The sequence below is a fragment of the Vanessa cardui genome, chromosome 16, assembly GCF_905220365.1.
Source record: "Vanessa cardui chromosome 16, ilVanCard2.1, whole genome shotgun sequence".
Taxonomy (NCBI): domain Eukaryota; kingdom Metazoa; phylum Arthropoda; class Insecta; order Lepidoptera; family Nymphalidae; genus Vanessa; species Vanessa cardui.
Genome location: NC_061138.1, coordinates 11,885,034 through 11,897,089, shown reverse-complemented (window position 1 = coordinate 11,897,089; position 12,056 = coordinate 11,885,034). Strand labels below are relative to the sequence as shown.

Here is a 12,056-nt window from a genome sequence, read left to right as displayed (position 1 = left end):
CAACAGCCTGTAAATTCCCACTGCTGGGCTAAAGGCCTCCTCTCCCTTTGAGGAGAAGGTTTGGAACATATTCCACCACGCTGTTCCAATGCGGGTTGGTGGAATACACATGTGGCAGAATTTCTATGAAATTTGTCACATGCAGGTTTCCTCACGATGTTTTCCTTCACCGCTGAGCACGAGATAAATTATAAAGACAAATTAAGCACATGAATCAGCGGTGCTTGCCTGGGTTTGAACCCGCAATCACCGGTTAAGATGCACGTGTTCTAACCACTGGGCCATCTCGACTCCTATCACCAGTAGAAGCTATAATATTGTATGGTGCTGTCTCAGGCCACGAGACGTTCAGTAACGCGACGGAACCAGAGAGCGAGAAGGCTTATGCGTCGTTCAAGCTACATATGGAGCAAGTGCATCTTGCGCTCACCACGCACGAGCACACTTCGCTGGCGGGTAACAGACACATAAACATAAGACAACATCACATACATTACTCTGATCCTAATGTAAGTAGCTAAAGCACTTGTGCTATGGAAAATCAGAAGTAACGACGGTATCTAAATAAATATAATATAAGACAACATCACATACATTACTCTGATCCCAATGTAAGTAGCTGAAGCACTTGTGCTATGGAAATCAGAAGTAACGTTACCACAAACACCCAGACCCAAGACAACGTAGAAAACTAATAAATCTTCTACATCGACTCAGCCAGGAATTGAACCCAGGACCTCAGAGTAGCATACCCATGAAAACCGGTTTACTCACCATTTGACCACGGAGGTCGTCATAGTCATCAAGTTTGGAACTTATTCCAACATTAGATATATTATATATGTGTAGGACTATATAGACATTACAAATGATATATCCATTATTACTTACCAATTGGTATCTTCAATTATTTGTAATATACACACTTTTCTATTGTAAGTGCAGTAAGTGAAAATAACGTAATATATTTTAATCTGTTACTTGTTGTTAATAAAACGTTGCAACGAAATTCCTCTTAATGTGACTGTTATCGCGAGAAATGTCAAATCAATAAGAAATGTATGTACAGTCAGATTAAGAAAACCTTCGTCAGATTTCAAATTCAATCCCTCATCAAGTCTTAAGCTCTTAGTACGTTTTGTCTCTAAACATCAAATAATTGCGACGCAATATGTCACTATCGATCGGTAAAGCAGATTATCGCACACGAAAACAGATCTTAAGGTGACGAACGTTTTCTTACCCCGACTGTACATATGTGTGTGTGTGTGTGTGCGTGCGCAGAGCCTTAGTGCATTTTTAATCTAAACATCAAATAATTGCGACGCAATATGTCACTATCGATCGGTAAAGCAGATTATCGCACACGAAAACAGATCTTAAGGTGACGAACGTTTTCTTACCCCGACTGTACATATGTGTGTGTGTGTGTGTGCGTGCGCAGAGCCTTAGTGCATTTTTAATCTAAACATCAAATAATTGCGACGCAATATGTCACTATCGATCGGTAAAGCAGATTATCGCACACGAAAACAGATCTTAAGGTGACGAACGTTTTCTTACCCCGACTGTACATATGTGTGTGTGTGTGTGTGCGTGCGCAGAGCCTTAGTGCATTTTTAATCTAAACATCAAATAATTGCGACGCAATATGTCACTATCGATCGGTAAAGCAGATTATCGCACACGAAAACAGATCTTAAGGTGACGAACGTTTTCTTACCCCGACTGTACATATGTGTGTGTGTGTGTGTGCGTGCGCAGAGCCTTAGTGCATTTTTAATCTAAACATCAAATAATTGCGACGCAATATGTCACTATCGATCGGTAAAGCTTATCGCACACGAAAACAGATCTTAAGGTGATAAACGTTTTCTTACCCCGACTGTACATGTGTGCGTGTGTGCGTGTGTGCGCAGAGCCTTAGTGCATTTTTAATCTAAACATCAAATCATTACGACGCAATATGTCACTCTCGATCGGTAAAGCAGATTGTACCTTATACTTAGCACCTGAAAGTAGATCTTAAGGTGACGAACGTTTTCTTACCCCGACTGCACATGTGTGTGTGTGTGTGTGTGCGCAGAGCGCGTGCGCAAGCTGTGGGGCGTGCAGGACAGCGTGGTGTCGGCCGAGAAGATGCTGCGCGACGCGCACCGCCCGCGCGCCGCCGACCTCGGTGACGCCCCGCACTACTTACACGGACTCCTGATGTCATATGTAGCCGGACGGCCAAATGGGCCGCCTGGTGGAAGGTGGTGGCCCATAGACATTGGCCCTGTTAGAAATATTATTTTGGGAACTAAGATGTCATGTCCCTTGTGCTTTTAATTACATTGGCTCACCCATCCTTCAAACCGGAATATAATAATGCTGAGTATTACTGTTTGACGGTAAATCATCTGATAAGTGTGTGGTATCTACGCACTAGGCTCGTTAACTAAGTAGTAGTTAACGAGCCTGCACAAATCCTTACCAAGTAAAGTACAACTTAATATAATATGGTAATATTACATAAATTTTATATTATTATAAAAAGTAATATTACGTAAATGTTAATCTCTGAGTAGTACTTTTTCTTCTCCCCTCAAAGAGAAAACTTAGAGATACGCTTGACCATCTTCTCATTCGTTTCAGAATCTGTATCAATGCTGATAGTTTTGATGGAAAGATTAAACACGCCATTTCATAACGTGACACTTACGAGACATTTTTTTGTGTAATTAAATAATTTTGTGTATTTTAACTTTAGTGGAAGAGAAACCGGATTTAGAAGAAACTACAGAAACTTGTAGCAGCGATGTTGCAGGTAAGTCGGAGACTTAATGATATTTAAGTAATAAAAAAAATTAACAATATATTTATGTATCTGTTCTTATACAATTTGAGCACTATCGTACTGTCAGTAAAAAAAAAAGAAAAAAATAACCCATAAATATCTCGCATCAGTGTAAATATTTTCGCTCTGCCATCATAGAAAGTTTGGAACTTATTCAAACATTTTTAAATTCCCTTAAAGTGAAGTTCAAAAATTTTATTTCAATTTTTTTTGCTGTCAGTACTGAAAAATAACTTGCATATATTGTAACTTAATTCGCTTAAAAACTATTCAAATTATGATAATTAATTTTGCAGAAAATCTACTAAAGGATACGGATAAGGAACATACGGGTGAGAGGCAATTATATAAGATATGTATATGTTTGAGAAACGGTTAGTTAACATACTATGTGATGTAGGTACTGAGGAAGATGAAGAGCGCGGAGATAAAAAGACCGTCAAACAGATATTATCACAGCTTCTCTCCAACAATCATCCATCCAATCAGGTGATAATATTTACTCATTAATCATTACATATTATAAAACAAAGTCGCTTACCGCTGTCTGTCCCTATATATGATTAGATCTTTTCAAATTACGCAACGGATTTTGATGTGGTTTTTTTTAATAGATAGAGTTCTTCGATAGGAAGGTGGACATGAACAATAGGGAAGATGCAATATTTTTATTTTTGTATTTATTTTAAAGAACTCCATATAGCATAGACCACAACTATATTAAAAATCTAAAACACTGTAATTTACGGCAAAAAATGAGGTTTCAAAATGTCAATTTAAATTTTCGCGCGAAAACGGCACTATATGTCGTATGACGTCACTGTTGTCTGTGAATGCCCTTTGATCGTACTTGTCCTCGCTGGCTTTCATTCTTATGCATTTTTCTCGACCTATGTGATACTTTTTTTGTAAAAATTTAAAACGGGCTGTCGATACCACGCAAATAAGCTTTGTTGACATATGTTTGTGCCTATTTACTTCAATAAATTTTTCAAATAAATGGTTTTTGACAGGACCTTCTGACACAAAACAGAGATAAAAGTGGTTTCAAGCTGAAAAGAGGAATCTGGAGTCTGCTTTCACAAACCCAACTTCCATTTTAATTCGAAAAACGCAATTAATTTTCGTTTCAATGTTCATTTTTTTACAACTATAACCTCAAATATGTAGTCATTACAGGAATGACGTCACTGAACGCTCTATTAGTGTTTTAAAATACGTTCCATTACACGTTACTTTAATTCGTAATTATTGTTAAAAAACAAAACTATATCAATTAATTACCTTGCAGTGGCCCTTCTTTTATATTTTTTTAACATTTAAATAGCAAATTTTTCATGAATATTATATTTGCATGTTCCCTAGAGTCGAGATGGCCCAGTGGTTAGAACGCGTGCATTAACCGATGATTACGGGTTCAAACCCAGGCAAGCACCGCTGATTCATGTGCTTAATTTGTCTTTATAATTCATCTCGTGCTCAGCGGTGAAGGAAAACATCGTGAGGAAACCTGCATGTGACAAATTTCATAGAAATTCTGCCACATGTGTATTCCACCAACCCGCATTGAACAGCGTGGTGGAATATGTTCTAAACCTTCTCCTCAAAGGGAGAGGAGGCCTTTAGCCCGGCTGTGGGATTTTACAGGCTGTTGATGTTGTTGTAATAGTTAAGAAACACTGAGAGTTTTAGAAGTTTCTAATGTTATGTCGTAATTAAATAAATTATGCAGTATATTTAAGCAAGGACGCTAGTTAAATTATATTAGGAACACAGGAGTGAAATAGATTACTAAAAGACAAGACTAAAATACTTAAAACAATTTACTACTAAAATAAAAATAGTTCTAACTTTGAATGCATCTTAAGGTAAATAAATGACCAAATTATACATAGGTATTGATGTATGTATGTTCTTACTCAATTGAGCTTTAAGATCCAAATGAAACACAATGAACACTTTTTAATACATCACAAGTCGCGCCAATATCGACCGTCCAAAAAGATAAATTAATGGCGGCTTAATTCAGTTTCGCGCGCTTTTGTTTCTTTTTTCTAGCCAGTTGTATGGATAAAGGGATCTCCTAAATGGATTTATTAATAGTTTTTATAGATATAATTTTTTATAGATAAAATTTCTTAATATATAGAATAATTAAATATTCTCGTGTATAATTAGCATTCATTAATTCTAAAATATTGTATAGTAACCCCAGATATACCGTTAAACCGGAGTTCATAGATTTGCAATATGTTAAAATCGTTTCGATTTTATTGTAAAAACAGGACAATTACTATAAATATTAATAAAAATGGCTTTTCCTCTTCCATCAATAAGCAATTTAATAATAAATTTGATTGTACATATTTTTAAACTTTTTTTGCGGACGATTTAGCGCTGTGTTCAATAACTAGTGTATGTATGTGTCGTATTAGATAACTCTTGGTGTTGTTATTTTTTAAGGTATTTGTTACGAAGTCTTCGTAGTTGTTAATTATGCTGGAATATCCTCATATCTCTGAAACATAGAATCGTTTGAAATTTCCCCTTTGAATTATTTTTTTATCACGCCCAAAAGTGCCCATCTTTTGGCTTTTGGTACGCGGCGCAGTGTCGCGCGGTGTATCAGTGGTGGTGAGTGGTGTGTGCAGGAGGGCATCATCGTGTCGAGCGGGTTGGTGGTGGTGTCGGTGCGCGCGGGCGACGTGGGCTCCGTCATCGCCGCCGCGCTCGCCTCGCCCACCTACCAGCGCTCGCTGCAGCACAGGTCACGCCCCCCCCACACCCTCAAACCGCCACGTAAGAGTGTCGATACCCTCCTTAACAGGCCCCTCCAAACGAATACTAAGAAAAGTATTTGGTATTAAGCAGGCTAGTAATTCAACTTATACACCCCACCGATTTCGTTCTGAGCCGAGGTGCGATCTCATAGGAGACACCCTCAGGACGAACTTTAGTTTTAACTTAGTTTTAATTTAGAGCCCCGCGCTCAACCTCAGGGCAGGGGACATTAGTTCTCGCCCGAAAGACAGGTGACGCTGCGAAGGCCAGTAGGGCCAACAGCAATACACAACACACAAAAAAAAAAAAAAAGAATACTAAGAAAAGTATTTGGTATCAAGGAAGCCTCCTTTATATTTTGTAATTCAACTTATACATATCCCTAAATGGGGATGAAACGAGCTGACGGTGCTCAGAACTGGTGTACAGTGCACACTTTACGATACGACAATATTCTAATTAACTCGATATGTTGAAAAGAGATGGCACTATTTTCGATCATATCAAATTTGTTTCGAGAATATTATATTACAATAAAAACTATTTTGATTGTGAACTCTTTTTTCGCTAAGCAAATATCATACAGCCTAAATGTCAAAAAAGTTTTTATTCAAATTTTAGAAGTCAAAGCGATTGCGACGATGGTGAGAACTCGGCCGGGAAAGAGAAGAGCGAAGCAGACAAGGCCAAAGCGAAAGCGAACGAGCACATCGAAGTCTTATTAAAGGTACCACACTAGTGATGTTTAATTATTTGTATAAAAATATATCGATTAAAAATAGTCGCTATACGAAGTCGTGATCACGTCGTGAAATAATTAAAATGTATTATGAATTAATTGAAAAAAAATAACGGAAAAGATTTAAGGGATTTAAAAGAATATCTTATAATCTGTCTTGTTGATTAGTCATTGTCCCAAGGTCATAGTCCAATAAGTCCAATAGTTTCAATTGATTGGGGCAAAGAAAGAATAAATAATTAAGTATATACATAGATTATAAAAAAATGTTTATAACAATTTCTCCCAAAGATTCGATAATTCGCTTATACTCTTTTAATTCAGAATTAACAATGATTGACAAAAACAATCCCATAAATTAATAATTTCCGACTCAAACAAAGAATTGAAGAAATTTTTAATTTTAACAATTAAACATTTCGTCTTTATAAACACTGAAGACATAAAGCCATATACACACCGTCGATTTTTATGATTAATATTTGTTTTTATTTTATTATCTATACTTTTATTTCAGGATGGTCTCCTCTGCCGGGTGTACTACGCGGCCCAGTTCCATAAGCTGAGGCACATGCTGCTGGCGCCCCTCGACTACAACGAGGAGAATAAACAGTACTGGGAGGAAGGGAAGTGCTGTGAGGACCTCAAAGACAAGGACAGTTAGTGCAAACATCCCAACTCATAAATATATTTTTAGTATTCAGAAGCGGTTTTACTTGTAAAGTAAAAGAAAAGTAAAGTAACAGCCTGTAAATTTCCCACTGCTGAGATAAGGCCTCCTCTTCCATTAAGGAGAGAGATTGGAACATATTCCACCACGCTGTTCCAATGCGGGTTGTGGAATGCACATGTGACAGAATTTCGATGAAATTAGACACATGCAGGTTTCCTCACGATGTTTTCCTTCAACGCCGAGCACGAGATGAATTATAAACACAATTAAGCACATATATATAGTGGTGCTTGCCTGGGTTTGAACCCGCGATCATCGGTTAAGATGCACGCGTTCTAACCACTGGGTGGTTCTAACTACTTGAAAAAAATATATTTCACAACAACAAGACATAGAAATTAAAATCACATTTTAAATAATAATCAATTAGTACTAAATAGTACATGATTTCAAAATTAACAATAAGCAAATCGTTATAAATGACAAAAAATAACAAATCGGAATTTCAAAGTTATAACAATGTAAACAACACGTTCGTTCAGCACAACGACCCAAAACAAAGTGCCTGTTTTTATAGAGAATCGGCAGTTTTTTTTATTTAATCAATTAATGCAGTTGTCATCTATATATACAATACTCAAAAAATTGGTGCCTTATAAAATTTGAACAATTTCTACCAATGCGACAGTAATTTGGGAAGTAAGATGTTATGTCCCTTCTGCGTATAGTTACATTGCCCCACTATAACATCAAATACTAAATATTGATGTTTGGTGGTAGAATATCTGATGAGTGGTTGAAACCAGACGGCTTGCACCACGTCTGTTTCGTACAAATTTAGTTTCTGTATTGTAATTTTGGAATCCTTTTAAAAATAGAATTTTAAGATTGGATGCATATTATTCTGCAGATTTTTTTCAGCCTGTAAGTAAATAATTCAAATCAAAAAATTACTACCAGTATTTTCTAAATCTTCTAGCTAGGCTAGCAGGCTATTTAATTTTTGCCGCCCCTACTGTTTTTTGCAACATTTATTATTTGTGTTCTATCGTCCTCATTACATCGGTTTTTATATATTAGTATGATTATAAACTAGATGATATTTCTATCAGTTACTAGATTATTTTTCCAAATTGATTATATACGGAGTATACAGATGACGGAGGTTATGTGAAAACAAAAAATTATATTTTTTTTTTATTTCTGTAAGATAATAACAAATTTGGGCTAAATTTGCCGCCCCTCTAAATCTGCCGCCCTAGGCTCCAGCCTACTTAGCCTATTGGTAAATCCGCTATTCTTGGCATTATAAAAAAATTAATTTAATTTAATTTTATTAGATTTAAGTACTTGTTATTATTGTATTCACAGTACAGGTAAAATCGCGAGTACAATATATCAATTTGTTTCAGATAAAGGATTATGTGAAATCGAAGAGGGGTTCATAAGGTCGCTCGCACACTGCGTGCCGTGGGCGGCCCGGGGCGGTAAATCGGGGTCTACGTTTAACAAGACCAAAGGTTTGAATCTTACTATAAAGCAATTTCGTTTATTGCACACTAGCTGATTTTGCGGCTTCACCCAACTTCCAAGCCCCGTTTTTACTCCCTTAGATGTGAAGTTTTGTAAAGTGCCTTCTTAGCAGATAGTGTATAAGGCCCTATAAGGAACCTACCTGTCAAATTTTAAATTTATGGGTCTTAAAATTTCTGATATTTCGTGATTAAACAGTGGGTGGTATTTTTCTTTTACATATATTCAATTATTTGTGTAAAGTTACCTTGATTACTAAATGCACCCTCGGACCAATATACAAAATTGTGTGATGATTCAGAATGTGAATGTGATGACTCAGAATGCCATATAATATCACGGCATAATAATATGACTGAAGAGTACATTATCTGCAGATGACCGATACGTATTGAAGGAGATGACCAAGCCGGAGTGGCAGCAGTTCCTCGAATTCGCGCCGCACTACTTCAACTACGTGACCAACTGCCGCCAGAAAAAGTTGCCGAGCCTACTAGGTGAGCGATCGTCGCACCAGCCGCACTCTCAGTGAGTGAGACTGTTGCGAGTGACGAGGGCTTGTCGTACCAGCCGCACTCTCAGTGAGTGAGACTGTTGCGAGTGGGTCGGTGTTAAGTGAGACTCAGTCGAGAGTGTCGTCCTGGCCCGCAGCGCGCATCCTGGGCGTGTTCAGCGTGGGCGGCGCGGGCAGCGGCGTGCTGGTGACGGAGCACGTGTGGTACGGCCACCCGGTGGCGCAGCGCTTCGACCTCAAGGGCGCCGCGCGGCCGCGCATGCCCGCCGCGCACCAGCCCGCCGCCACCGCCGTGCTTCTCGACGACCACCTGCTGCGCAGTGAGTGACGCCCCATCACCCTCCCCCCCTCACCCGTCCCCCCCGCGCCCGCTCTGACCGTGCGGCGCGCGCCCGCAGTGCGCCCCCCTCCCCCCTGTGTGCCCCCCCCCCGCTCTGACCGCGGCGCGCGCCCGCAGTGCGCCCCCCTCCCCCCTGTGTGCCCCCCCCCCCCGCTCTGACCGCGGCGCGCGCCCGCAGTGCGCTGGGAGCAGCAGCTGTTCGTGGGCGGCGGCGGCGCGCGCGCGCTGTGGGCGGGCGTGGAGCGCGACACGCGCTTCCTGGCGGACCACGGCGTCATGGACTACTCGCTGCTGCTGGGCCTGCACGGCCGCACGCTCGTGCTCGGCGTCATCGGTGAGCCGTACTTGTCCCTACACTCTTTTGGTTTCGCTTACATTAGAGAATCTCCGATGTCAGACCTGATAGACTAGTCTAAACCCATTTAATCACGTAACCAAAGACTACTGTAAACCCAACACAATTATGCGAGCTTTTAGCTTAGCTATTGTTTAGTACCCCTCAGCTATTGTATAGTACACAACGATTTTCTAGCGAGTTGTTGATCTGGGTTCCATTAAAACAGCTTAATCTTGTTCAGCTCCAAATTACAAAGCGGAACTCTTAGCCTTGACACACACAGTATCACCTATACTGTGTGTGTCAAGGCTGAGAGAAATTAAAAATTATACTAATAATGGTTTTGTTAAGATTGGCACGGTATCACTTTACGTAACTAGACTATTGACAATTTGCTATAGTTTATTCACACTCAAATTGAAATCTCCGTTTTTTTTACTCATTTTTACTTTTCAAAATAACCTTAAATTAAATTGAAAAAATTGAGCATCCTTATTCAATAACCCCACTATTCAGCTCACCAAAATTCTAATAACATGGTAAGGTAACATAAGGTAAGGTAAACGATAAATTGTGTCTATAACCTAAATAATGGTGTGTGTAATTGTGGCCTTATAAATAATTATAAGGCCACAGTTACACAGGCTACTAACTCCAAAATCTTACGCAAATCATCCGTGCAATCCTCTGTTTGGTTTGTCAATCGTTTTTGCTCACATACCGACCCATAGACTACATCCGCACGTTCACGTGGGATAAGAAACTGGAGCATCTCGTGAAGAAGAACCTGGGCTCCGGCCAGCCTACCGTGGTCTCACCAGAACAGTATCGGCGCCGGTTCTGCACGGCGTGTCGCAAGTACTTCCTGCATTGCCCGGCGCACTGGGAGCCGCTCTATGCGCCCGACCGCATCTAGGAGCCCGCCATCACCTCAATCAGCTAGAACTACGGATGTTAAACTCAAAAAGAATGGAGTTATATTGAAAATTACGGTGAAACTAGTTAGATATCTATTTAATTTTTCAAATTGTCGGTTTGAAATTCGAACCGAAATTCAAATTTTAAAATTTCATAGCCGTTATATAATGCTGGGGCCACACCGACGCTAAGTTTATCGAGTTACCGTTATTTATCTCTTTATTAGTTTAGCAAGTTAACGTACTGTTCTTGTAATTTAATTTAGAAGCCATCGCTGTAATTTAATTACTTAAGTAGTCACATAGTGATCAAAACGCGCGTGCATGATTAGAAGTTGACCTTAGTGTAGGGTAACATTTATGTTACTACTACTTAACTAACTTACCAGTGGTCCCAACTTAAGAAATAGTAGCATAATTATTTTTTACAATTAATTAACAATATATAGTATTATTTATAAAATATGTATAAATTTTTATAATTATTTATCTTTGAGTTCCTCATTAAATAACCAAAGTCAATTTAAAAGAAGAAAAATATTAAGAGACCTCCAGATCTACGTTTTTACTGAATGTAGGTACCAGTACAAAATAAACCGGTTAATTGTTGTGACATCTTGGAATAAACAGTCGTTGCATGATTTACAAAAAAAAAGTTTGTATGTGTCAAGTTGGCGCCTTTTTATATTGCAATTGTGTCAAAATGAAGATCTATTTCTTTAGTAATTCCATAAAATGGTTTACGATTCGACAACAGACTAATCCAAAAAATAACAAGAGGAAAAACCATCATTTATATTATATCTTATATTTTAGTGTCTATTATTTTATAAGTATCTCAAAATAAAATTCAACTGCTTTTTAAATTATATATATGTTTACCATTATATGAAATCATACTTAAGTAGGTATACAGTTATAAAGAAAATGTTTATGATAATATAAATATATTTATACTTTTATGATTTTAGAATTTATTTTCATCGATGGCATGTTGTTTATTTTCTACTTATTAAATTAAGTAATCAATTTTTTTACATTCCTTCTCAATATTTCGTTTTAAGTAACTTAATACGAATTTTTAAAGTATTATTTAATGTGATAGAAAAATTTAATAAATTATAATTTGGTTGAATCTGTATCATTTTATTTCTTCGATGTCTTCAGAGATAGTATTATTATAATCTTCATTTATATTTAATAACACCGTTCATTTATAAAATAATAATATGTCATAAAAAATAAGTTAGGAAGAAAAGAATAGATCCCTGATAATAAAAGCGAGTTCTTTAATACCGCGTTGACATAGCTTTCTGGTCAGTGTAAGTTAGGTATGTCACAAAATAATTTAAAACATAAATATGAGACAACATCACATACATT

General features: G+C 38.0%; 1 protein-coding gene across 1 annotated transcript in view; it reads left to right on the top strand.

The window, feature by feature from the left end:
* LOC124536052 (1-phosphatidylinositol 3-phosphate 5-kinase) overlaps window positions 1–11,542 on the top strand; it is a 39,900-nt gene extending 28,358 nt beyond the window's left edge. Inside the window, exons 22-34 of the mRNA XM_047112467.1 lie at window positions 337–456; window positions 2,087–2,179; window positions 2,753–2,809; window positions 3,136–3,171; window positions 3,240–3,328; window positions 5,491–5,606; window positions 6,242–6,347; window positions 6,877–7,018; window positions 8,445–8,552; window positions 8,943–9,062; window positions 9,217–9,399; window positions 9,598–9,753; window positions 10,488–11,542. Coding sequence (XP_046968423.1) covers window positions 337–456; window positions 2,087–2,179; window positions 2,753–2,809; window positions 3,136–3,171; window positions 3,240–3,328; window positions 5,491–5,606; window positions 6,242–6,347; window positions 6,877–7,018; window positions 8,445–8,552; window positions 8,943–9,062; window positions 9,217–9,399; window positions 9,598–9,753; window positions 10,488–10,672 — 1,511 coding nt within the window. The 3' untranslated portion in view covers window positions 10,673–11,542. The remainder of the gene's footprint in view (window positions 1–336; window positions 457–2,086; window positions 2,180–2,752; window positions 2,810–3,135; window positions 3,172–3,239; window positions 3,329–5,490; window positions 5,607–6,241; window positions 6,348–6,876; window positions 7,019–8,444; window positions 8,553–8,942; window positions 9,063–9,216; window positions 9,400–9,597; window positions 9,754–10,487) is intronic.
* The last annotated feature ends 514 nt before the right edge of the window (window positions 11,543–12,056 follow it).